We start from the raw sequence: 24,625 nt of genomic DNA on the forward strand, positions 1-24,625 counted from the left end.
TCCCAGGAGTATGCAGCACATGCTCTAGCAATCAAGGTGCCTCTTCAGAGTCCCTCTGTTTTCTTCTCTTCCTTCTGTCAACAGTGATAGTTTCTGCTCTGCTCCCTGTGGTAAGGGAAGGGTGTGAAGCTGTTTTCCAGCATCACATTTTACCTTTGACAGATCTGAATTCATCTAGCCCCTCCACCCCAGCTATGAGACTGCTGACATGAAGGACTCCTGATAAATCAAAACTTAATAAAGAGTTGTGTGGGACCTTGCTCCACACTGGGATTTCATGGGCTTTAATGATATCCTAACAGTCATTGTACAAAGTACCACTAACCCTGAGTAAAGGCTTTATAAGCCAGCACCAAGAAGCCAAGCTTATCTGTTGCCCACTCAATTTAATTAAAAAGCTACTCTTTGTCATCTGAGCACAAAACAGAAGGGCAGCATTATCAGTACTTAGAGCAGCAATGGAAAAGGAAGAAAGCAATTTCTTCCCTCTCGATCTTAATCATTAATCTTCATTAGGATTTCTAGCTTCTGAATGTGAGCTGTAGAAGACATCAGCGTAGCAAACAATTTAAAGTGCATCTGCATATGTAATAGGTAGTTTGTTATTTTTATTATAGGTAAAAGCATGTGTCAGTTGCCAGATGTGTTTGATTCAGACAATATGATTTTCATGCCAACTTTATGATATGTTTGATCTAGGTGAAGTGACTAAAACCTGCTGTTGGGACCGAGGTGCTGTTAAACACCAGCTGCATTTTTTATTTTAATTAATAATTTAAGGAGTAGAATATCTTGCTTTAATTAACATGTTAACCCTTTGAGCTACTCAGAGGAAGGCCACAATGGCAAAGTGATTTAAAACTAAAGCAAGGAAATACTCAAAGGAAGTCCAAACAGGGGTATTTTTTCCTCCAAACGTGCTCTTGACATGTTTTCACTTTGTATTTTAATTTCCTTCTCACTGTTGAATGGAATATGGAGTATGGATAAAGGATCCAGGATTACCCAGACTTTTAGTAGGACTGATTATTCTGGATTTGCAGGGTGAACAACAACTGCTCATAGCTGCTCTGAATCCCTTTTTCAGACTTTTAACTGAATCTGCCAATGCTGTACAAATGTGCTGTTGTGCCAAATCTTTCCTTGATCTGTTCTGAAAATCTGCCCAGTCATGTAGCAGTTTAAATGTGGATCTGAGCATACAAATTAAAGCTCCAGACTATGAAATCCTGGGCTTGCATCTTAAAAGAAACTCTCATGTGTTAGATGCCCTGAGTGTCTCTTTGTCAGTCTGATACTTTTCATTGTTAAATGCAAACATGGTGGGCAAACTGGGGAATATCTCAAGGTTATTAAGCTTTTAAAAATTGGAAAAATGGTGTAGGGAAGAGGGTTCTGTAAACAGCCCTTGTAAATGTAAAGGAAAGACTGCCCTTGTGAATATAAAGGAAAGACTGGCCTTTGACTTCACTCCCTTAGTTAGACAGATGAATTCATATGCAATCATAAATGCTCAGCTGCGAGAAACTTCATCCAGGGATAACAAACTATGGGGCCCCAGTGGATCCAGCTTTGAGATGCAAAGGCTCAGAAACTAATTTCCATTGTTGTCACTGTTAATTGAATAGTTTATTACACAATTTTGTGGTTTTGAAAACATTTCAAGCAAAGTAATCATAACTTCTGCTGTAAGCACCATCACAGTTTCTTTACAATGTGCTAACAATTCAGAAAACATGGGACATCCAGAAAGAAAAAATAAATTACAAATAAGTTAATGAAAAAAAATCAGCAATCTAGGTGACTTAATGCTTTTACTGCCTGGAGGAGGTTTGGAAAGGAGAAGGGTTGGAAGTACAGTTAGAAACACTGGACTGGCAATCAGGAGATGTTTAGCTTATTTCTATCTGTTTAACAGATTTCTTTATGTGCAGTGCTGGAGCAGAGCCAGTGTCAGCTCTAGGCAAAATGGACTTTTAGGATCCAGTGACAAGTCAAGTCACACTCACACAGATCACTGCAGATGATTGGAGTAGTTGAGGTGGTCCAGAGGGCATAACTTAGAAATAGCAATAGATAGGAATACCCAGAGGTTTAATTTTGTTTACAGAAGAACCTGTTTTACTGATTATGATGAGAATCCAGTTTGATTTTTGGATCCAAATTTGGGTCTTGTAGCCAGAAATAGTGTTAAAATTTTGAAAATGGGCATGTTTCCTAAATAAACTGCTGGAAGATACTAAGAACTTCTGTGAGCAATGGGATACAGCCTACTTGTAGGGATTTTGTCCTGCATCCTCCACCCTTTGACTTCAGTGAAAATGCCGCAGATTGTTCTGAGATCGGTAAAGCAAAAGCAGAATTTCAGGTGCTGGTAATGAAATGTATTCCTGCTACATCTCAGACTCTTAGGAAGTACACAAAGCCTCCAAATATTCTGCCAACACAATGTATGTAGCTAGTAATTAATTACTACTAAAATCATGAACATGACAGTGTATCATTTATTAGTGGCTTGACTGTCTTTGCATTTCAATGGGTTTACATTCTGTTTGTTCCCTTCTTTTAAAACTTAATCATGCAGTAGCTCTGCAGGAATAGAGCCCCAGTGAAAGCACTCAGTCTACAGGGAAGTCAGTGTTATGTCAGGAGTTAAGAAAACAGTTTAGTTTACTTGTCTTTCCCTTTGCATGTAGGAACAGAGGCTACTGGAAGTCGTTTGAAAGAAATTAAATCAGTTTGGAGTCTGTACAAGTTCAGTGCTTCTAGTGCTTTGTGTATGTATTATTTGGCTATTTTGTTTTTCATGTTTCTTACTGTTTGTATTTTTGTCTCCAATCCTGGGAACCTTGAGCATGTCTGTTTTTTGTGCATGACTAGTTTCACTGATCTCAGCAGTACTGCTCTGTCTACGAGTCTGCTAGGTAGCCTACAAAAGAAGTTTCTTTAAGGGCAGTAGAAGGGCTCTTGAAACTGCACTGGGTGGGTGACAGAACGTTTGCCATCACACATGGCATGCAGGATGTGTAGCAAACCTCTTCCTTCTGGGGCAGAAATAAAGCTGGCTTTAGCATCCTCTCCCTAGAACTGTATGTTACATTTTACTTTTGGTTGCACCTAATTTAGGGCATTAATGCCAGTCCAGTCAGAGTCTCAGAGATACCACCACATTGGCAGCAGTGACCATTATAACCATGAAAAAACCTGCTGCAGTGCCATTACCTGCTGAGGAGTTCAATCACTATTTGTTTTAACTATAGGAAGAGTAGGGGTTGACATGGCAACGAGTTCTGTGACGTGTCAATTGATTGGTTTTGCCACTGGAGGAAAGTCCCTGCTTCCTTGAAATGCTGTGTAGCAGCTGTTCCTGCCCCACTGGTGAGGAGAAGAGCAGACACAGCCCTGACTGTCTGCACTTTGTCTCCTGCTGTGGTTTGGAAAGCTTCAATCCTGGTGTGAAGGGCTGCAACTCCACTGATTCTGTGCAGTTTAATCTGTCAATACTTACAGTTCTCCTTGTAGAGGCTTTTTTCTGTTAAGGCTTTTGTTTAAAGTGGATGGTGTTTTTCCTGGAGATCAGATCAACTGAGTGTTATATGAATTATAAAGCAATATATATTTGCTGGTGAAGGACTTGACCCAGAAAAGTATATCCCAAGCATGCAAGTACTGCTGCTGATCCCTACTGGACTACCTCTGTTGCTAAAGTTAAAATTTTGCTTAGAATATTTGATGAAGAAACCTGTTGGTCTGCACATCATCACTGCATTGAGACAGAATTAAGAGCATTTAAAGTGACTTGCAGTGAAATGGAACAATGCAGGATTTGATCCCGTCGCTATAGGGAAGTTAACCATTTAAGGATTGATTTAAGAGCTCAGTTTAATTATTCATAATTTCAAAGAAAATCCAAGATGCCCAAATGAAAGTCATGGGCCCAGTTCTTTTGAAGTCTAAGGTTGTAACAAATGGAGGTAAACTTGTTTTCATTTTAATTCTCTCTACTAAGAGTAGATCCATTCTAAGAATACCTTGAACAGTTTTACTGGCCCCACTAAGAATAGTCTTTAAAGCAGCCCATCTTTTAGTTTTTGTATGTCCACTTTAATACACACTAACAACTTTCCAATATTTACCTGGAACAAACATTGAAAATCTACCAAATTATGTCATAATGCTTTATTTTTTAGACTTGTAGGTGCTAAAGAAAGGTCAGTTCTAATGTTATCTCATTGTTCAGCTCTTTCTTGTACAGCTGAAGGCTCATGAAATACCAGTTGCACTAATGTTTAGGGACACTAGCTGCTATTCTCTTCCATTTTTAAGTGGGCTTGTGCTTTTTAAAATTGCATTTAGCAACATAGTGAAACTTCATGCAAGTCTCTGAGTCAATGAGACTATCATCCCCTAGTGGTGCTTTATATCCATAACAGAGGGATTTTTTTTTTCAGCTCTTCAACCAGTTAAACTGTTCAATTTGGGTAGACCAGCTCTGGAGAATGTCTTTTTGTGAAAGTTTGAACTCAGTTTCAGATGTCTGAAGACAAGCTTTACCCTACCCACTCATACATTTTTCATTTGTGAACAATGGACTGAGGCTCAAATCCTTTGTCTTGTAGATTCATAAATTGATATAAAAATTATTCAGGACTCAGATCAGGACTGAGGTTCTGAATGGTAAGATCTGCTCGTGTAGACATTGTCTGTACCACCACAGTACCTCTTCAACCTTGATCCAGCTTTGCAGACTCTTTTCTCTTGTGACATCTACAAATGACAATCTGATCTGGCAATGCTTGCTTGGCTTCCAAGTTCATCTCTCTGTGGGTTGATTTATGTGATCAACAACAAACACTATTTTCTTATTTGTCCTCATTGTCACTGAAAATTCTACATTGGAGGGAGGAGTTCTCAGCAATTTTAGGTCAAAATTCTGCATTTTTCTGCAGTTCACAGTAGGTAGAATTCTCTTTCAATTCATTGCTTTCCACTGGGTATAGCTTTATCCAATAAATCTCCTTTCAGATAGGATTTTATGTTCTAGGTTTCAGCTCATAGGTGTTTCTTATGCTTACAATGGTGGTATACGCTTGTCAAATCAGTTCAGATACATCTGTCTTTGCTTTGAAGTTTACTGGGTTTACTGTTTTCCCAGTGCATAAAACACATATTTCCCTCTCACATAATTGTGTGGAGAAAACAGTTCTTGTTAGGAGCTGCACTTATATTTAATTTTGCAGATGTAATGAATTCTTAACTTTTAGGGAAAAAAAGTTTAAAAGAAAATAAATTAGCCTCAAGGCATTTAAACATAGAAATTTAGGACTTGTACTATACATTTTATGTATGCGTTTTTAAGACTTCATTTAGGCAGAGCAGCTTAAAACATCTCATCATCTCTGGTACACTTCATCTTTATGGCAGCCATCACCTAGAATATTATGCTGCATTGAGCAAAAATCTCAGGGTCACTACAAAAAAAATATTTTTTTTTAATGACAGGAACATATTTTTCATTTGAAAAATACTTTGATCACATCTGATGATCCAGGTGCCTCCAGCTCAGTTAATTGATCAGCAGTTACCTCAAAGCACTGGTGTCAAGTTTAGTCTGTCACTTATTATTCATCCAGAGCTCTTGGGCATATAGCAGCAACAGAGTAAAATAAACCCATACTGGCAGCATATTTTTAGTCCGTGTATCTACAGCTCCATGAGGCTTTTACAAGTAAGAAAACCTCTCCAAAAAGTGCATCTTAACCAGTATTTTTATTCCAGCAATTAGTTCTAGTGGTCTGATCATATATGCTAATACTGCTATTGCCTGTCTGTGTCTTATGCAGCATTTGTTTTATGCCAATACGTTTCTAACACATGAAACAAGCAGAGTCCAGTCTTCAGTTGGCTCTGCATGGAGTAACTGTAATTCCACTGGGACTATGTATCAGTTCTTGTATTCATCTAGCCGGCATAAATAAGGGCATTAAATATTTTGGCTGGTATCAGGTTTAAAAGACAACATTTTTCTTCAGATTGACTGCAGATACATTTACTAAAATCAATTGGTTTGCATGTATTTGTCAATTATAGCAATAACACAGTGGATGTATTTATCTACAAATTGAAGTTGTGCTCCTGTAACAGTAAGTGAGGGACATTGCTTTTTCTGCTTTACTGACTTTAATTACACTTATAAAGAGCCTTTACTGGCTTGTGAGATCCAACAACTGAGGTGGTAAGGTTAATGGGGCATCTTGTTATGCTGCACATTTTTGTTTCAAATAATTTTGTATATTAAATGCATGAAATCTTTGCCATAGGAAAGTGAGACAAGAATTTGAGTGGCTAAAGGAGATGGGACCAGCTGTCAGCTGGTTGCACAAATAAAGGTTAAGAACAATGACAGCAGCCGCCTTTAGTGGATGACACAACTGTAAGATAAAGCCAGTATCTGAAAAGTAGCAGTGAGTGATTTTGTCTGGCAAAGGCAAATTTGGCAGATTTAAAATAACAGTGTTTCCAACCTACCTTTGTGGATTATCTTACTTCACCCTGTAAAAAGTAGGAGATAATTCATCTCCATCCACTATTGTTTGTGCATGTGCCCATGCCCACCACACCCAAATCTTTTGACCACTTCTTTAGCCGTGGATATACTGAGCATAACCTCCACTTTCAGTGCAGAAATACAGCAGAGGTATTTTTTATACAGAGTAAGAACTGTGGCTGAGACCACTCCCTTTTGGGATAATTTCTGAGATAGATTTTTTGGCTAAGTGGTCCAAAACATCAAACATTGCACTGCAAGTAATCCTTAGGACACACAATACTCCACATTTTCTTTTTCAAGGAAATACTGCCAGCTAAAGGGGTTACCTTACTCCCACAGCCAGGCCAACACTATGCTTCCCTCCCTGCCACCTGTATGCTTGTCTGTTTATTGCAAGCACTTGATTTAAACCCCAGATTTGCTCTCTCTGCTCTGTGATGCTTAGAGAATTGAACAAACTGTGCTGCTCGTAAAGCAACATGTACTGTGCTTTTGTGCAGTACTGATTGTCAATAAAATGTAATTTAGCTAAAATAAAAATACTGATTGTCAATAAAGTGCAATTTAGCTAAAACAAAATGCACATTTATGAGTAAAAGGTTCCATGGCAATAAAGGAAAACAGAAAATATTGATAATATTAAAATTGCAAGTTTAATTATTTTTTTTAACTATCCAAACCCTTATGTTCAAACTTTCAAACAGAATAGTGGTATCAGGAGGAGGCATTTGTAAAGTTGTTACCAGCTGACACCTGTGTTAAAGTATAGTAGTTAAACATATTTCTGCTACTGTGCTTCTACCAAGCATGCTTTCCTACACACACCAAAATCTCCACACTAAACCTGGTGGGAACGGGTTGGCACAGAAGACCCTCCTGTGTATATTGATACCTTTCATTGCCCTGTAGGCAGAAATGTGTCTTTTAACAGTCAAATCACAATTCCTGGGGGTTAAGCAATTCCCTGGGATATGATGAAACGTACTTTAAAAAATAAAGACAGAACTAAATGCAGCATGTAATCATGTAGCTCAAGACTGGAGGAAAACTGGTTCCATAGAATGTACAGGAAATATTTAGGGGAGCAGAACAGACCTTTCAGGATCGTTAAAGAAAGAAACAAAATCTGAACAAATTCTCCCATTTTTCATTAGCTTTTTGAATTTCCAACAACCTTCAGCATGTTCATCAATGGCCATATAGAGCTAGGGAAGTAACAGAAGGTTTGGGGTTTGGTGGAACTCCTAGAGTTAGCCCAAATCCACAAGTGTGCAATGTATATAGAGAGAAGCTGTTCACACAGTCTTACTTAAAGCTGCTTAACAGCTTAAAATGATAGAAAGTCCTTAACACAATTTAAGAACTTAAACCACTTAAACTGTTTGAAGCAGCTTGTGAGTTCGAAGAGTTTGGGCCAGGGGCTGTGCTGAGAGGCAGCCCTTGGAGCTGCAGCCTGGGGACAGGGCTCCCACGGCAGGAATCCCAGAGAAGGGCACCTTCTGCACCTAAACCTGGGAGGCCTAGGGGTGATGTGGGGGACAAGAGGGAAGAGCTCTCTATGTATTATTATGGGGCATTGTGTATATGCCCAGATTGCTTTGCTTTAAATAGTGTAGTAGGGAATCTTGCAGGCATGTGAAGTGTCAGCAGTGGCATCTCCTCAGTGAAACAGAGAAGAGGGTGGCAGAAAAATATTGTCTATGACAAGTCTTCAGCTGTGGAAAACAGCTTTGGCTCATGGGCCAAGGGAAGGCTCCTCAGGAGCATTGTGAAGAAATCTGCACAAGCTGCAAGCCAAAATGTTCTGCTTTTGTGGCTCCAGAAGATGGAGGTTTGATCAGGAAGTTTTTGGTTTTGAAAGATTGTTTTTGGGAAAAGAAATGGGGTGAGGCAGGGAGGGTTGCTTTAGTTTAATTGGTGTCAAGCAGTGTTAGTTGGTTATATCAGAAGCATATTGTTAGTATGTGAAGCCACACATTTATAAAGCATTTTAAAGAAAACAAACCATTATTTATGAGATTCAGTTTGGTCCCTGCTGGTGTGTGTGGTCATCAGTGGTCAAATGTGTTTTTGTATGTGCACTCAGATAGTGGCACAGCACAGAGGTGATACTTGAGGGCAGAGGAAGAAGGCACAGGAATGGGAATGAACCTCTGAGAGAGGGGGGAAAAAGCTAGCTAGGATGCTGCTTCTGATGGCAGCGATGCCACCTTAAATGTTTAGAAGCTTGGGCTGGTTTTCATTGATGCAGGCAGTGATTTACACCTTTCAGTGCAGAGAAGGCTGTAAAACAGGAGTGAATTACATTCTGTACAATTTGAAAATAAATTGTGCATTCACAGCCACTCGGGGTGAGGTCCATTTACACTTCCAGAGTTGTATATGATGAGTAAATGAAAGTTAGGCCTCTGTGTGAATGAAAAATGCCTGTTTTACCAGAGGCTGTGAAAAGAGAGAGCAAGAGAGACTTAGTGGAAATTGGAAGCGAGATTTTATTTGTTTGTTTAAAGCAGTCATATTGATTTGGAGTCAGATGGAGCATTGGTATAACTGCAAACTAATTCCACTGAATTCTGCAAGGTATTTCTGTGAAGTTGATGGGGCTGGAAGTTTATACTTATAATCTGAATTTTTCCTGTGTTCAGGTAAGTCTTTATCACATTATATTCTTGTGCAATGTTGGTGGCATATTTAACATGAATGTTATCTCTCAAAAAAAAAGAAAAAAATCTTCTCTGTGATGAAAAAGAGCTTAGGTGTAGTTAAAATCATATGAGCTCAGTACAATTAAATAATTACTTGGCTTTCCTTTACAATGAGGAATGAAATATGGAAATGTTATTTGGTGAGGGTGCTTTATGATGAGTGACAAACATTGAAAGAAACCATTTAATTAATGAAATCTTGATAATGTGCTACATAATACTAATTTCTCAATATCGCTTGAATTTCAGAACATTTCAGGATCTGTCCAAACAAATGGATATATCTTATGGTACAGTCAGGGACTCGGCAGTGTATGAATACTTTAAAGCAAAAGGGACCAACCCTTTGGAGCAGGATAACACATTTGCTGAACTGTGGAGGACTATCAGTAAGAATAATGGGGCAGATAATTGTGTATCAAACCCTTCTGAAGGCATCAGGAAGGTAAGACTGGATCACAGGGGTTTTCATTTAATTTCTGTATCAATGTTGTTTCTATGCAGTTAATGGTAAGTCACAGGAAAGGTATTACAGTCATTTAAAACCCCCCGAATTCCTATATAAAGTTCCTTTTAGTACCTTGATGGCAGATAAGAATCAAATTTTGGTGTCATTGTTCTGAATTTAAGTACTTTAGCTCTGCCTAAGTCTTCAGTATGTAAGTCCTTTGGATTTGGTCATAAGGTTTCTCACTTTCATGAGAGCTTTCATAATGCCTTTTTGGATGTAATTCTTTACATTATGCAGTACTGACTCCTGTCCTTTGCTCATTTGAGTTTGTTTTCTTTTCTGAGTTTATGATTGGAAACATGCATAAGAATTAAAGGATCCACAGAATGCATACTCATTTCTCTTAAAACAGAAATTTCATGCAAGATTTTGCTTTGTTTATTCCAGACTTTGAAAAATGCATTCACATGATGCTGTGTTTTACCAAAATATTATTTCTCTGAGATAAAACTACACAGATTTTTGTGGAACAGAGGATTAATGTGGGTTCCAAGGACTGATGTATAACAGCTTAGGATGCTGTATCTTTGTTCTAAGTCCTGTGATAATGAGTACTGGCCATTACAAATGCCCGTTCTCTCTCTCTTTGATAACCTGCCTCTCCCCTCTGCTCCCCATCTTGAATCTCAACAAAACCAGGCAGCACCTCACATCAAACACATGTCCAGTACATTACACAGAAGGGTTGCAGACATGCTGAGAGCCTTGATGTGCTGCTCCTTTAATGGAAAGTGTCCTCTTCATCTGTCTATTGATTTTTACCTAAAACAAGTTAACAGTTTTTATTACCATAGTGAATGTTTGATCAGAGATACTCTTGTCAGTGAAACACCGATTTACTAGTTCTTTATGCTTTTGTACATGGGACATGATAAAATGGTTTGGGCTTGCATTTCCTTCTTATTATTTGAATATTTTTAAACCTTTTCTGAACATCCAGAGGGACAGTGTCCAAATCCTACTGTTTTCACAGTGTCCTGAAGAGGGTGAACACAAGTAATGCATGCCATCCCATTTCCCATTTCAAACTCCTTTAGCAAAAGATTCCCAATTCTTTGCTTGACTTTTGGACAAAATCTTTATGCAGTCACTTCCTTGTCTTAGCATACAAGTATTCAGTGAATTTGGGTTCACCCTGCCCATCCCTCAGATAAGCTTCCCCAAAGCCCTCTGCCCTCAGCTCCAAATCTCCTCTTCCTTGGGTACAAGGTAGAGCTCTGGCAGTAGCAAAGTCTGCAGTGGTTGTTGGATTTTTTTTCTTAATCTGCTCAGCACTTTATGAAAATGAGGCCTCTTTTGATATGTTTTGATGGCATTTAGAGGAGAAATAGAGACATTAAATACTTTTCTATGTATCCTAGCATTTAAGCCAATAATAAAACAATTTCACTTAAAAAAATATGTCTTAATCTGCTCAGCACTTTACGAAAATGAGGCCTTTTTTGATATGTTTTGATAGCATTTAGAGGAGAAATAGAGACATTAAATACTTTTCTATGTATCCTAGCATTTAAGCCAATAATAAAACAATTTCACTTAAAAAAATATGCAGTATTTTACTTTTCTTTTTTAACATTTTATGGAAGTGGATGCTCTTTATCCATGAAATTGTAAATACTCTTATTCTGTAAGCCTAGTGCATGCTGCCATTTATGATAGCTGCATTTGCTAAGCCAGAAATGTAACTGTAGATTGGCAGGCAGTTGAGAATACCAATTATATTGTCTGTATGGAGCTGGCAGCTCCATCCTATCTATGTGATAATAACTTTTCATACTAAGTTTGATTTCAGTGTTGTAGGGTGATTTTTCCATAACTAGATCAGCTCATTCAATTAATGTCAACAACAACTAAATTTTACTTCAGTCCCCAAAGATGACCAAGGCCGCTATTTGATTAGACACCTACATAAATTGGCTTTAATATTTAATAACATTGTCAACTAAACTATTGTGTTTATAGTTTAAGTGTCACTCTTCCTAGCTCATTGAACTCTCTGAATAAACAGACAAGTTTTCTATGTCAAGTATTATGGCTAGAAAGTCTGGGGTTTTTTTTAAGGAGAATTGATGTCAGCCAAGGAAATGAGTTTCCATCCATAAATACACACTGCTGCATGAAAGAGATGTAAATGTGCTTTACAAATGTGCTTCATAGGAAATGGGAACTCTAAATCTCTCTAGAATAAAAAGATTCATAAAACATTTTTCTGAATGAGGACTTGCCTGACACAATGCAAAAAAAAATAAAAATCACTACTGTTCTTTCTTCCCTCCTTCTCCTTTCCATTTTCTTCAGACAGTATCACAGTTCAGCTGCAGTTACAAAGCAATGCTCTTCAGTGCAAAACAGGGAGTGCTGGTTATTTGTGCCACAGACAGGTATTTCAGGTGTTTGTTCCTATCCCATTTATCTTTCTCCATTTCACAGAGATTTTCCTACTCCCTTTGACTGTCTGAGAACAAAGGGATGGCAGTGGAGGAAAGTCATGTGGGCTTTCATGGCATTTGGCTGCCGTGGCAGAGATGTCTCTTCAGACACAGCAGAGTCCCTGCAGCCACAGTGACCATCTCCCATGGGCAAGGCACAGCTCTTGCAGCACTGGGAGAGCCAAGAAAAGGCAGGAATGCACACAAGTGACAGGAGGACTCCTGAGAGCCAAGGGTGGTGGGGAGAAGATTGCTTTTGCTGTATTCCCAAGGTAGTTGAAAGTGGTTATTGAAGATGGAAAGCCTTCTCCCTCTAGGTACCTCTGCACAGCAGAGGAACAGAAACCACACAAACCACCAGTCCATACAAAATGCTGTTTTGCCACTTTGAGCTGTCTAGGACTATCACAGATGAGAATTGACTAATGCTTTCACAGGAATGTTTTTACAGGCAGGATCTCAGTGAACTGTTTGCTTTACATCCACTGGCAATCAGGGTAATTATTGATTGCACCAACATACTGTGGTTTTTATTTCCTTTGGGAGCACCCATTTTTGCTTTGAAAGAATGAAGTAAAATGATCTCCATGTGATCCTGCATCCGCTATATTTACAGATAGGAGAATTAAACTCATTATTTCATTTTATAACACCCTGCTTTGGTTGAGATTGTTTGTTCCCCTGTCCAATTAATTTAGTGCCAAAAGTTCTCTGAATTATTTCTTTTCTTCCTGTGTATCACTTTTGATGAAGAGCGATCAAAACCAAGTAGAGCACAAAATGAGAATGCATCATTGATTTAGGCAATAGCACAGTAAGAATTTTTTCCTTCTCTTTTTTGCTTCTTTAATGATCACTGAGCATTAAATCAGAGTGATTTTCTTCTTCTCTCTTCATTCTAATTTTGAGAGTAGAAGTAGCTTAAAAGTTCATTTAGTATGATTTTTTAAAAACTACTTTTTCCACAATGAATTTTATATTGTGAATTGTGATTGCTCTCATAGAGCTTCATAAATTTCTCCATTTCTTGACCCTGCATCCTTTGAAGCAAAAGCAAATGCTTCCTTAAACCTAAATCTATTGCATCCTGTAGTGGTTCCTTAATTATTTTAATGTTTGAAATATTTCAATAGGATCAAATGGCATGTTTTTTTCTTTTTATTAGAACTAAGTTGCTTCTCTTAAAGCACTTTTTTATAGATAATAAATGTTATCCAACCGTCTTTTTGAGCTACTCCACTAATGCCAATGTAAAGGTCACTTTTTGATATTTCTGTGGTATCAGCCATGTAATAGGATCAGCTACAGTGACACTCTGTTCTGGCAGTAAATTAATGGTGAATTTTGCATTATTCTGGCACTTCTGTCTTAAGTGTGATAGCTTCTTCATAAGTTTCAGATAAATCACAGACATATCAGTGATTAATCTGGAATCATTCTTTTATCATGTTGCTATTATTTCTTATCATGCTTTCTTTGAAACAACATTGTTTAACCATTAGTAAGCCAGGACAATATTTTGAACAATATTCCTCTATCTCCATCCACACTGAAGAATGACATTATGGAGTTGTTTACTACTTTCCTGGAGTATTATTTTCTTTGTGGCCCTTGTCTTGTCTGGGAAGCCATCTTCTTTGGCCTTTTAGTTTTTCAGGATTGTGAAGAATAAATATATTTTTTTAATATAAATTTTGCCCAGGGGGTTCTTTTTCTTAAATCTGTTTTCTAAAATCTCTTAAAAAAAGGATGAATCTGCTGTCCTTGGTGTAAGTTAAAGTAGTTGTTCTACCTGGGTGGAAAAAATGAGTGCTACTTTGGCTGATTTTCTGATAAAGAGGTTTCTGAAAGTTTAACCAAGTGATTTTTACTTTGTTGTGCACCATGCCTGTATGCTGAGAGGTACAGTAAGGCCATAGCAAAGGAGCAAAATATGAAGTACAGTGAGAAGACTGAAGTATAAATTTGAGCTCATTATTCTCTGTTTATTTCAGTCATTTTTTTTATTCAAGCTTTCTCACCTATTCTCAGCTGGCATTTGCACAGGCCCTTTTACCAGTCTTCCTACATTCATGGAAGTTAAGAGGCAGGCATGCCCCTTAAAGACTCCACAAAGACATTGGATCTTTCATTAAAAAAAAAAAAAAAAAAAGTTTAAACTACATTTAAAATTTGAGGTCTGTTTTTCATTGAAAATAAATGTCAACTTGATTTTTTTTTGCTTTTACTTCTTGCCTAGTGAAAGTATATAAAAAGTCAGCCTACTTCAAACACACATGTATGTGTGCACTTGTGTATCTTGTACATATGTTTTTCAAAGTTTGACAGCTTTTCCTTAAATTGAACAAATGATACTGCTTAGCTGTCACAACAGATATTAACAGGGAAGTGAAGGATGCTGAATTTAGACAGCAACTAAACATTTTGTTATAAGAAAGCCTTCCACACAATGAACACACTAATAGTATGAGGTCTTCACTCTTCATGGAAGAAAATTTCACTAGTAGAGGGAGTTTGGAAAGAACTAAGGCTTCCCTGAGGAAAAAGGGATCTTTGGAGATTCTGGTTTTGGCAGTCAGAGAGGGAGGGGACACAACCTTGCACCCAGAATTTCTGGGAGTTAAGACATATACACAACTAAGAGTTTAAAAGTCAGATTCCTGCTTGTGCTAAAATGATCAGGCTGTCAGAGAAATAATGCTCTGCAGATGTGATGACATTGGATAGGCTGATTTATGTCATTAAGAATATGTAAAATAGATGTGAAGAGATCTGGCAGACTTGGTTTATTGACCATTTGCAGTTGCAGGATGTGATTTAGGATAGCAGCCCTGCAAACACAAGAGAAGGAGACCTTTACAAAAGATCTGCTGTTCAGCATTGAAAGTGAGTGTACAAAGCCCTTGTACATAAGATAACATACAGAAAACTGAGGATTGAAAACTACACTCAATAATGTGGTTTATTTTTCTTTAGCCAGTTGTAATAGAAGTCAAATATTTGAGGAACATTGTATTTCTCAAGTATTACTAAGAGATAGATAAGGAATATATTGTGTTATTAGTGTTCTTTTCTACATTTTAAATGTAAAAAGATGATTTGCTGACCAGTTCTGAAAGAACAGAAAATAAATACAGCTCTTTAAACTGAACAACCACCAAAAGAAACCCAAAAAACAAACAAAAACCCCCTCAACCCCAAAATCCCAAACAAACAAACCCCCCAAACCCAAGTGAAACAAAACAACAATAAAAAAAAAGAAGAGAGAAATTCAACCAACCAACTTAAAAATACCCAGAGAAATGTAAAACACATTTTACCATATTGAATTAGGCCAGATCTTTCTGGGGTGTCCAATTTCTGTAAATCCATCAGGAAGGACTTTTGTTCTCTAATATAATGGATTTTGAATAAATTCTGTGTACAGTAACAAGTGCTGCTGCTTTTGATCCCCTGAGGACATATTTTTAATGCTGACAGTTTCCTCTAATAGGTAGCAAAATCCTATGTATTATTTTTTACCATGGAACACAATGCGGCTGAGTAATAAAAATAATATTTTCCAAGGGTCCAGTGTACAGACTTTTTCACATCTTACCAAAGAGAAAGAATATAACATTTCTACTCTGTTTTAACCCAGAAGCAAATGAATTTGTGGATCATTAATTGCCTTGATGCAGATAAAAGGGAATCAGGGAAAAGAGGTAGATTGCAGCAAGTACCTTACAGAAAGTCTAGGCAACATAATTTTAATCTTTGTTTCCCTGAATTCTGCCTCCTAGAAGATACCTCACCCATTTGATTTATTGTCACGTGTAAGCAACTGTAAGGGACTTCAGAAAGGTATGGTTTATGTCAAACTAAGATGAAGTAAATTATCTCATTTGCTTAACTGAGGAATCCAGTGTAATGAAATAACTGATGGAATCTTACAAACTTGCAGGTGAATTCAAAACAGAGCTTAGAAAATAATTGGAAGGATGAACTAATTCTGTGCCAGAGCTATAGCCATTTACTAGGGGAGCATTGTGAATCAGTTCCCATAAAGAAATATATACAGGACTTCAGCTATTTAAATATATTAGGCAACCAATGGTTACTTTGACCAACAAAATGATATTTTATTTTACTATACCGAATCCCTATCCGGATATGTTTCTTGCATCTTGTGTTAATTACATTCATTATATATACTCTGTGCAGGCCTTGGTTTCAGTCCCAATTAAAGCTGATATTTAAAGATATCTGCACGGATGTGTATTAAAACAATATTTATCCCAAAACTGAAATAATAGCCCATGCTTGTGAATCTTCTTACCTGTGGAGAAAGGAGGGAACTCTTTCAGCTCAGTGTGTGCCTTTTGTTATAGGACTAACATAGCTCTCAGAAGAGCTGTGTTTACTTACAGGGCAAATTTGTTTATTTACATGTTTACATGAGCAAAGCTGAAAAATTATAATCTTGTTGCCTGTGATGCTCATCACTTAATGCTCATACTATGCCAGTCTTGTCACTTAAATGTATAGAACCAGTCACATTCCATGTCTCCTACAAAACATGCATCAAATTTCATCATCTAAAGCAATAGCTTTCATTTATAATTAATAACCTGTTACATAAACCTCACCTACACTTCTAGATGGCTGTGCTATCCTATGTGCATACTTAAAAAGAGGAAGATGTTTTAGCAAGGCTTGAAGCAGGTGAGGTCCTTTTGGGAGAGAAAACTGTTAGAAGTGTATTAAGATGTGGAAGGTCTGCATATAAACTGTGACCTAATGAAATACCACCAAGGAACAGTGACAAGATTTGGATTTGTTTGCTGGCTTAGGTTTTGTCCTACCTAGAAATGCAGTTTAGTTTAGACTATGTTGTGTTCATGCTGTATTTACAGGCAAAGAAAGGAAATTATGCCTTCCTGTGGGATGTGACAGTGGTGGAATATGCTGCACTGACAGATGATGAATGCTCTGTGACAGTCATTGGAAACAGCATCAGCAGCAAAGGATATGGGATAGCACTCCAGCATGGAAGTCCCTACAGAGATCTTTTCTCCCAGAGGTAAACTGAAACAAAGCTCATTTTATAGGATTTCTGTCTATAGCCAGCAACTGTTCACATTAATTTTGGCATGTAATTAATAAAGAACAATGAATACATGACAGCAGAGAGGTTGTGAATTCAGGCTCCAACAAAGCTACTGCTCCTTCTGCTCCATGTGCATCTGGTATGGGAGGAGGGGACTGGAGGTGGTGTGTGGCCTCACATCTTCAGACAGCTCTGCCTCTGGCAGAGGACTGATGTCCTCAGAGCTCGGTGAGAGGTAGAGGAGAGACTGAAGAGAGATCTTGAGCTCATGCCACATTCTGCAGGCTCTGAAGCAGTCTGTTGCTCCCTGCAGGAAGCAAGCAGCAATGGCCTGCCTTATCCTTTAGGGTGGAGGGACAGGTCGAAGACTCGGGAGGGTACAGGGCAGCAAGAATTGCAGGGAATTGCATGGGATTGACAAGACCAGAACACTGTAAAAATATGCTGTTTAGTGATCTCTAAGCTACCAGCTGGGTGTCTCTTGTCCATGTGAATGTGTATCCTGAAATGAAGACACACAGCTGTGCCCTTAGCAGAAGGTGAGCGTGCGCTCTGCTCCAGGCAGGGATCTGAAGCACGATTGCCTCATCTTGCTTCTCCTTTATAAAAAGGAGCAAAACTCCAGCTGCATAACTGGAGACAAAGCTGCCTCAAGAGAAAAGATTGTTAGTAAACAGCTAAAACAGTTATCAAACCAAATCCAAAATGAATCATTCATGCAGAGACGGGACACTTCACAAGAGACAAAACAATGATTAATTAGCAACTGTTAACACAGTAATTCAGGCATTAAGTAACAGCATTGAAGTAAAATCCTTTTAAATAAACTACATTTACTGAAATAAATGAGTTGGTCGCTGCTTAAACAGATTTGTACTAAGTGGTGCACAAACAGTAGCATGTTTAGCCTCATATATTTTTGGAATAACTGTAGGAGAGCAGCAGTGGAGTGGGTTGAGCATTTCACTAGTGGGACCAGCTGCTGCAGCTGAATGTAGCCAGACCAGGCATAACTAACTGGAATGTGGTGATTTCCCCTGGAAATGCTGTTTGCATTGCAGTGGAATTTTTGACAGTCTCTTTTTTTCCTAAAGTTACCCAGTGGAGTTTACCTGCTGCTGTGAGTAGAAAGAAATGTTGGTATAAGGGAGTTTCAGATGAAGAATACAACACTCTGGGGGTGGATGGGGGTGGAGTTTTGAATTATGGGATGGTAGATTTAAGAGATGTGGAGCATAAGGAAAAGACAAAAAAAAACTGTTAAAAAGCATCATTGCAAATAATACTTGTCTTTTGAAATTTCTGCAGGATCCTAGAGTTGCAAGAAAGTGGAGATCTGGATGTTCTTAAACAGAAGTGGTGGCCACGGATGGGACGTTGTGACCTGAATAGCCATACCAATGCACAGACAGATGGCAAGGCACTCAAGCTGCACAGTTTTGCAGGCGTTTTCTGCATTTTAGCAATAGGCCTTCTTCTTGCTTGCTTGGTGGCAGCATTGGAGTTGTGGTGGAACAGCAACCGTTGTCATCAAGAAACACCGAAAGAGGTCCATAACTTTTATTCTTATCACAATTAAAAGTAGAAAACACAAAAGAAAGAGAGAGCAAGTGGAAGTTGTGGGATTTTAGGTGCTCTCATGCAATAAATTTGATTTATTTTGATTTGCCATACTAAGCTTTGCATATAACGTTTTGGGTGGTTGTTTCTAAGAAAATAAAAGCAAGCAAACAAAAGTGTCTTTTGTGCACATGGAAGGTGCCAAACTGACAGCCCTGGAGACTAAAGTCCTCTATTTATTTGTAGAGCAGATACAGCATGGGCAGCAGCAGTGCAAACTTCCCCTCATTGCCCCACCAATGTGCCTCAGCCCTGACCTGGAGAGACCACCTTTAGGGGTAAGAGAGTGGTTCAGAAACTCGCCCTCGGCCACTCTGCTGTGAGTGACGGGGAGGCCAGTCACGGGCACCCAGCTGTGACATCTGTGGTGATGATTTCTCTGATCTGAGCCCCCCTCCATTGGCTGGGAGATCTGAGCCCATCCTGTGCAGGCTCTGCAGCTGCCAGACGTCTGGTAGCTGCTCTCCTTCATGGCTGACCTAGGCTGAGTTTGAAGAGGTACACGAGCAATTAAAAATAAATCAGCTAGTTAATAATTGAATAAGCCATATTGCCATGACACTGTTTAAATGCTTCCTTTCTTTAGAAGTCAGTTTTATTTCTAAAAGTAGGAGCCTCTGAGGAAGCTGACCTTCATATAACATGTTTTATCTAGGAAATTATATCTGAAGAGTTCTTGGGTTTGAAGTTTCCATTCACAGCAGCCAGAAGAAATTAGCAATGCTAAGATAGAATAAATGTCTATTCTCAGATCTGTCTTGCATGAAGCCTGTACTTGTTTACCTAGTTTAAATGTTTAACAAACTAACCTCTTGCAATTTTGGAGACACTGAGGCATTTGTAGGTGCTTTCATCTTGGAACAGATGTTTGTTACAAGCTAATAATAGCAGTGAGCTGCCCTGACGCTGGAAAATAGTACATAGCCCACCAATTCTAATCTCTCATTTTCAAGTTGCAGGAGCAGTACACTAACTGACATACCTGTCACCTGTAAGCAATTTTGGCAAATTGGCAACCTGGTCTAGTGGAGGGTGTCCCTGCCTTTGGCAGAGGGGTTGGAGTTGAGTCCCTTCCAGCCCAAACAGTTTCATATGCTATGATTTTGCCCTGCTGCCTTGTAGAAGATGCTCCTGCTGTAACTCCAAAGGTGCCCCCATGGTATTGAAATGTTGTGAAGGCCTAATGCCCAGCAGTAGGTGTTTCACTGCACACTGTGAAATCCTGCAGGACAAGGGCAGGGATGCTTCCCAAAGTGTCCTCATGCTGTGTGCACAAGCACTTATCTGGCCATACTGCGTGGTGTGTTCCCCTCTCTACACTCAGGGAATTGCCTTTGTATTGCTGTAGAGTGAGATGAGAATAAGACTTAAAGGCAGTTTCATATATCTAAAGTGAAATAATTCACTATTTTATTGCAAGGAGTTTTGAATACTCAGTTTCCATTGCTGAAAAGGGATCTGTCTTCCTGAGTTTAAAAATATTTTCTTTTCTTCACCCATCCCCTTCCTTTCTTTTTTAATACCTCTAAGAAGGATTATTGCATATCTATGCCTACCCATCCCATCTTTTCTCCCTTTTCCATCCTTCTCCTTCCCTTTCCCTCCAATGTGTTCTTGATAAAGGTTGTTCTTGTACATCTGTAGTGCTCTTTGGCAGTTGATTTCTCAAACATGCAATACTTTTAACCCTCTGTGTTTTAAAGTGAACTGATGTTACTCCCATGGTAGAGCTGTGCATAGGGAGATAGATCATTGTCTGTGGGGCTGGGCCTGCCCTTGGAGCACAACTAGGCTGGGTTAGAGGCAAATTAAACTTCAACAGAGCATGGACAGGTTCCAGAAAGATCAGTGATGGGGAGGCTGCCAGGAGAGGGGGAGCAGAGTCAGCAGGAGCCCTGGCACAGCAGGTGTGAAGGCTGAACGAGGAGGTGAGAGGGCACAGGGCTGGCTGGAGGAAGGTGTACGGATGGTATGCCAGGCAGGGTGGGGTGGAATGAGGGGTCCCATGAAAGGGACAGCTGGGTGCAATGACAGGCAGGGTCAATCAGAGCAGCTGGAGGGAAGTGTGACAGCTGCCCAGAGCCAGGGACAGGCAGAATCCTCAGGAACCCTCTGCCTAGGCCAATGGCAACATGTGCCACATTGCTCCAGCCCAGCTGCACACCAGGGGTTGGGGCTCTTGTCACAGTGACCACAACATCTCCTCAACCAAATTAGCAAATGAATGTAGCAGATTAGTGGCCTGATATATTTTATTTATGTACTCTCAGTGAGCAGGGATTGAAGTGGGACATCTGCTGGCTACTGCAGTTAAGGTAGGAAACCAAGTTTCAAAAGAGATGGTGAATATAGGTTGAAGGTTTTTGATGTGTTTAAAAGAACCAAGTTTCAAAACTATGGTAAGGACAGGATCCAGGGCTGAGGGGGGCGTAGAGTTCTGGGCACTCCTCTTCTTGAGGCAGGAGCAGTGGCTGAGCCTGGCAAAGGGAACCAAAAGCACAAGCAGAGTTTGATCTCCAGGAGGAGTGTGTTCAGAATAGCTCATTTCTAGCACTGTGTGTTGACCAGCATTTCTACAGCAAGAGCTATAATGACAGAGCTACAGCACGAGTAGCATACACAGAACATTAAAATCTGCCTCTTAGCTGCATCTGGTACTCCAGCCAAGTCATTAGTTCAGCAAGAGCTGCAAACTCAAATCGTGCTGCTAATTTTCTTCTGCTTTTTGGGAAGGCTGTGGCAAAACACAAGTGTTGTGATATCACATAAAAATTGTGGGAACTGGGATGTCTTCCAGCCCCTTTCTTCTGTGAAGCAGAGCTTGTGGAGGGTCACAGAAAAGGCTGATTTTCTTGCAGTCTGAAATTAGACTTTGATGTTGCCTATGAGGCAAAGAGAAGATGGCAACATTTGGCTTCTGTGACCCTCACCCTGTTAGAAGCTTTATAAATCCCTTGGAAAAAATTCTACTGGAACCAGAATTGAATGAGGAGTTGGGAATCCCTTGTGTAGCATTCTCCCTTTGGTATGACCCACCTGTTGGTTGTATCATGTCAATTGACAGCTCCAAAAAAAAGAAATGTTGGGACGATGAATGTACAACTACTATGGCAGATTTATGGAAGGGTTGGGTGGCATGCAGCTTGCTGAGGGAGAGAAAAAGCATTTTTTTAGAGACTATTTTTTATGTTGAGGGTCTCTGAAGTCTGTGGCTAAAAAAAAGGGCATTGCCTTCACTGGCATTGGAGAAACATTTTCAGCTGACGCTGAAGTGGTGTTTTTTGCCAGTTTGTTGTCTTTTCTTTTCCCACTTTGTATTCCTTAGGCTTTTGTGGAGGTTGGCTGAGCCAACACATTGATGTCCAAGGACTCAGATGTCTACATGGTGTAAATCACAGCTCTTACAGTGAGTGTGAAGAATGTAGTATTAACTATGAGATGAAGAGAAGCCTGTCGTTTGAAACCTGACAACATAACTTGGATGTTGATGTTAATATGATCTACATTTGTAGACTTCATAGGAAGAGTTGTGTCAAGGGGACACTGCTTCCAATTAAAGTATTTTTTTACATTTTTCACATATGAAGAAACTCAACCCCACAAAAATGTTAAAAAAAATAATATCGTCCCTATGCACTATATCAATTCATTAAGATAAACCTCCAGGAAAAATGAATTACCTTTATTTTTCCATGTTGCCATTGGTTCACAATTGTATCTTTCAAGGAATAGTGAAATTTCTTGCTAGAACAGCAAAGGCTGGGTTGATCTTTTTCAGGATGTTGCTACAAGATATTTTTATGTTATTTGAAGGAGATTTGTAAAAATGTTTCTAATGAGTACTGCTGTACAAATCTTAATATTATCTGTATTTAATCCTTATCAGATCAATTTAACAAAAGAAAGATTAGCTCCAGCATCAGGAAAAAAGGTACTGCTGCAACACCATGCCATATTATTTTATTAGGGCTCATGTTTGCAATCTCTTCAAGCTGGAAAATATCTGGTAATGTTAAAATTGCCTTATTACTTTCTAACTCAGAAAAACTTGCACTACATCATCTTTTTCCAAAAAGATATTCTGTAATTTATAATCATCCTCTACTCATTTTGGTACCCAGCCATCCAATACCCACAGTGAAATTTAGCTAGCTCATACATCTAGCTCTCTGTGTTAAAGTCTTGAATTTACACAGCTGCTACTCAGCCTGAAATACTGATACCTAATCTTTTGACTTTGATAAGCTTCAGAAAATTAGGGAGTTGTGAAAAATTAATATTTATTCTGGAGTCTTTGTTCAGTCACTTTATGTCCCTTTTAAATGACTGAGCAATCAGATAAAGTTATTAAAACTGGTACCATATAAATGTTGAGCTTTTGACAATTGCCTCTGGATTTCTTTAACTTTTTGTGTGAGTCCTATGCATTTATTTCACAGTATCAGTAATCCATAATGTAATTTGGATCATTTAACAGCCAAGGGCTTTGCCACATCATCAGATTGTTGGTATCTTTTATCCTCTTTGAAGGAATGAAAGGCAGTTTTCACATCTTTGTTGTCATTATGATCCAGTGTGGCTGCTTCCTGCAATGGGCTCCCCAGCATCCCCTGTGCTTTATCAGCTATGTCTTTGTGTGATGTGCTATTCTCTGAAGATTATTACTTCTGAGATCTCATCAGAGCAATGAAGAAAGCATTCCTTGTTCATCCATATACTACAAAACAATGGAAACTTATATGCAAAGATAAAATATCCTACTATTCATGGAAAGAAAGTTAAATTCTATTTTTCACTGTTCATGAGATTATTCACTAAAAGTTAACAGGCAACCCCATGTTAAACAAAATTAGTCACTTGTTCCGGATGATTTTTTGTTTCCTGGGTTTTGACACTTGTTGCATCTCTCATAAGAAGTGATATTAATTCACTTATATTTAATATAGCTCTTGAAAGACAATGTTTGAATGACCCCAATAAATTCTTAGTTTGATTCTTTCATTTCACAGATAATATGTAAGATTAATCAAAAATCTGTTTTTCAAACCAGCTGAGCTATTCCTAGCAATGTGAGTGTTTCAGAAACTGGACCCAGTGTGTTTGGGAATCTCGAGTGCAAGAAGATTTGGGGGTTTTGTTGGTTAAGGCATAGCATAGTTTTCCACCTCCTGAGCTGCTTCTAGTCACTGTCTCATAACTTGTGTCAAACTTATAATTCATTAACAATCATAGCTTAGTATGTGATTTCTTTCCTTTCTTATGCTTCTGCAAGATAATTTTATTCAATAGACTCTTCACTTTTCCGTCCTTTTTATTTTTAAATTATTAAAAGGCAGCAGCGTCTCAGGTACTGTTCTGAGTGGAAACAGTCTTGTGTACTAGTAACAGCACCTTATAATTCCTATTTCCTGCTACTCCAAACTTAATAACGTCTTGAATCTCAAGAAGTGTAGACTCTGAAAGCTCTATGAGATAGTAGGAGGTAGCAAAATTATTCTAAAAATTGTCACAAGTATTTTGGCAGTACAGAGGGTGAAAGAAAAAACCTGTATCTCTGGCCAGGGCAGCCTCTTATGACCTGCCTTAAACTCCCCTGTTTCCATCTCCACTGATGTGCAAATCCCAGCCTACCTCAGAAACCCATTCTTCCAGCTTTAGCAGTCATGAAAGTTACCCACTAAGACTCTCTTCTGGTATTAGAAGAGCAGGAATCCCAGTGTA

At 38.8% G+C, this 24,625-nt stretch overlaps 1 protein-coding gene across 8 annotated transcripts in view; it reads left to right on the forward strand.

Annotated features, from left to right (window-relative positions):
- GRID1 (glutamate ionotropic receptor delta type subunit 1) overlaps positions 1–24,625 on the forward strand; it is a 538,060-nt gene that overhangs the window by 501,828 nt on the left and 11,607 nt on the right. For 6 of the 8 annotated variants that reach the window (XM_039719738.1, XM_039719737.1, XM_039719736.1 and 3 more), the window contains 4 exons: positions 9,505–9,700; positions 17,091–17,257; positions 18,593–18,833; positions 19,096–19,182. In XM_039719738.1, coding sequence (XP_039575672.1) covers positions 9,505–9,700; positions 17,091–17,257; positions 18,593–18,833; positions 19,096–19,182 — 691 coding nt within the window. The remainder of the gene's footprint in view (positions 1–9,504; positions 9,701–17,090; positions 17,258–18,592; positions 18,834–19,095; positions 19,183–24,625) is intronic. The other 2 variants (XM_039719740.1, XM_039719741.1) reach the window with 1 other exon arrangement.

Source organism: Passer montanus, unplaced genomic scaffold (genome assembly GCF_014805655.1).
Source record: "Passer montanus isolate IOZ18808 unplaced genomic scaffold, ASM1480565v1 scaffold42, whole genome shotgun sequence".
NCBI lineage: Eukaryota > Metazoa > Chordata > Aves > Passeriformes > Passeridae > Passer > Passer montanus.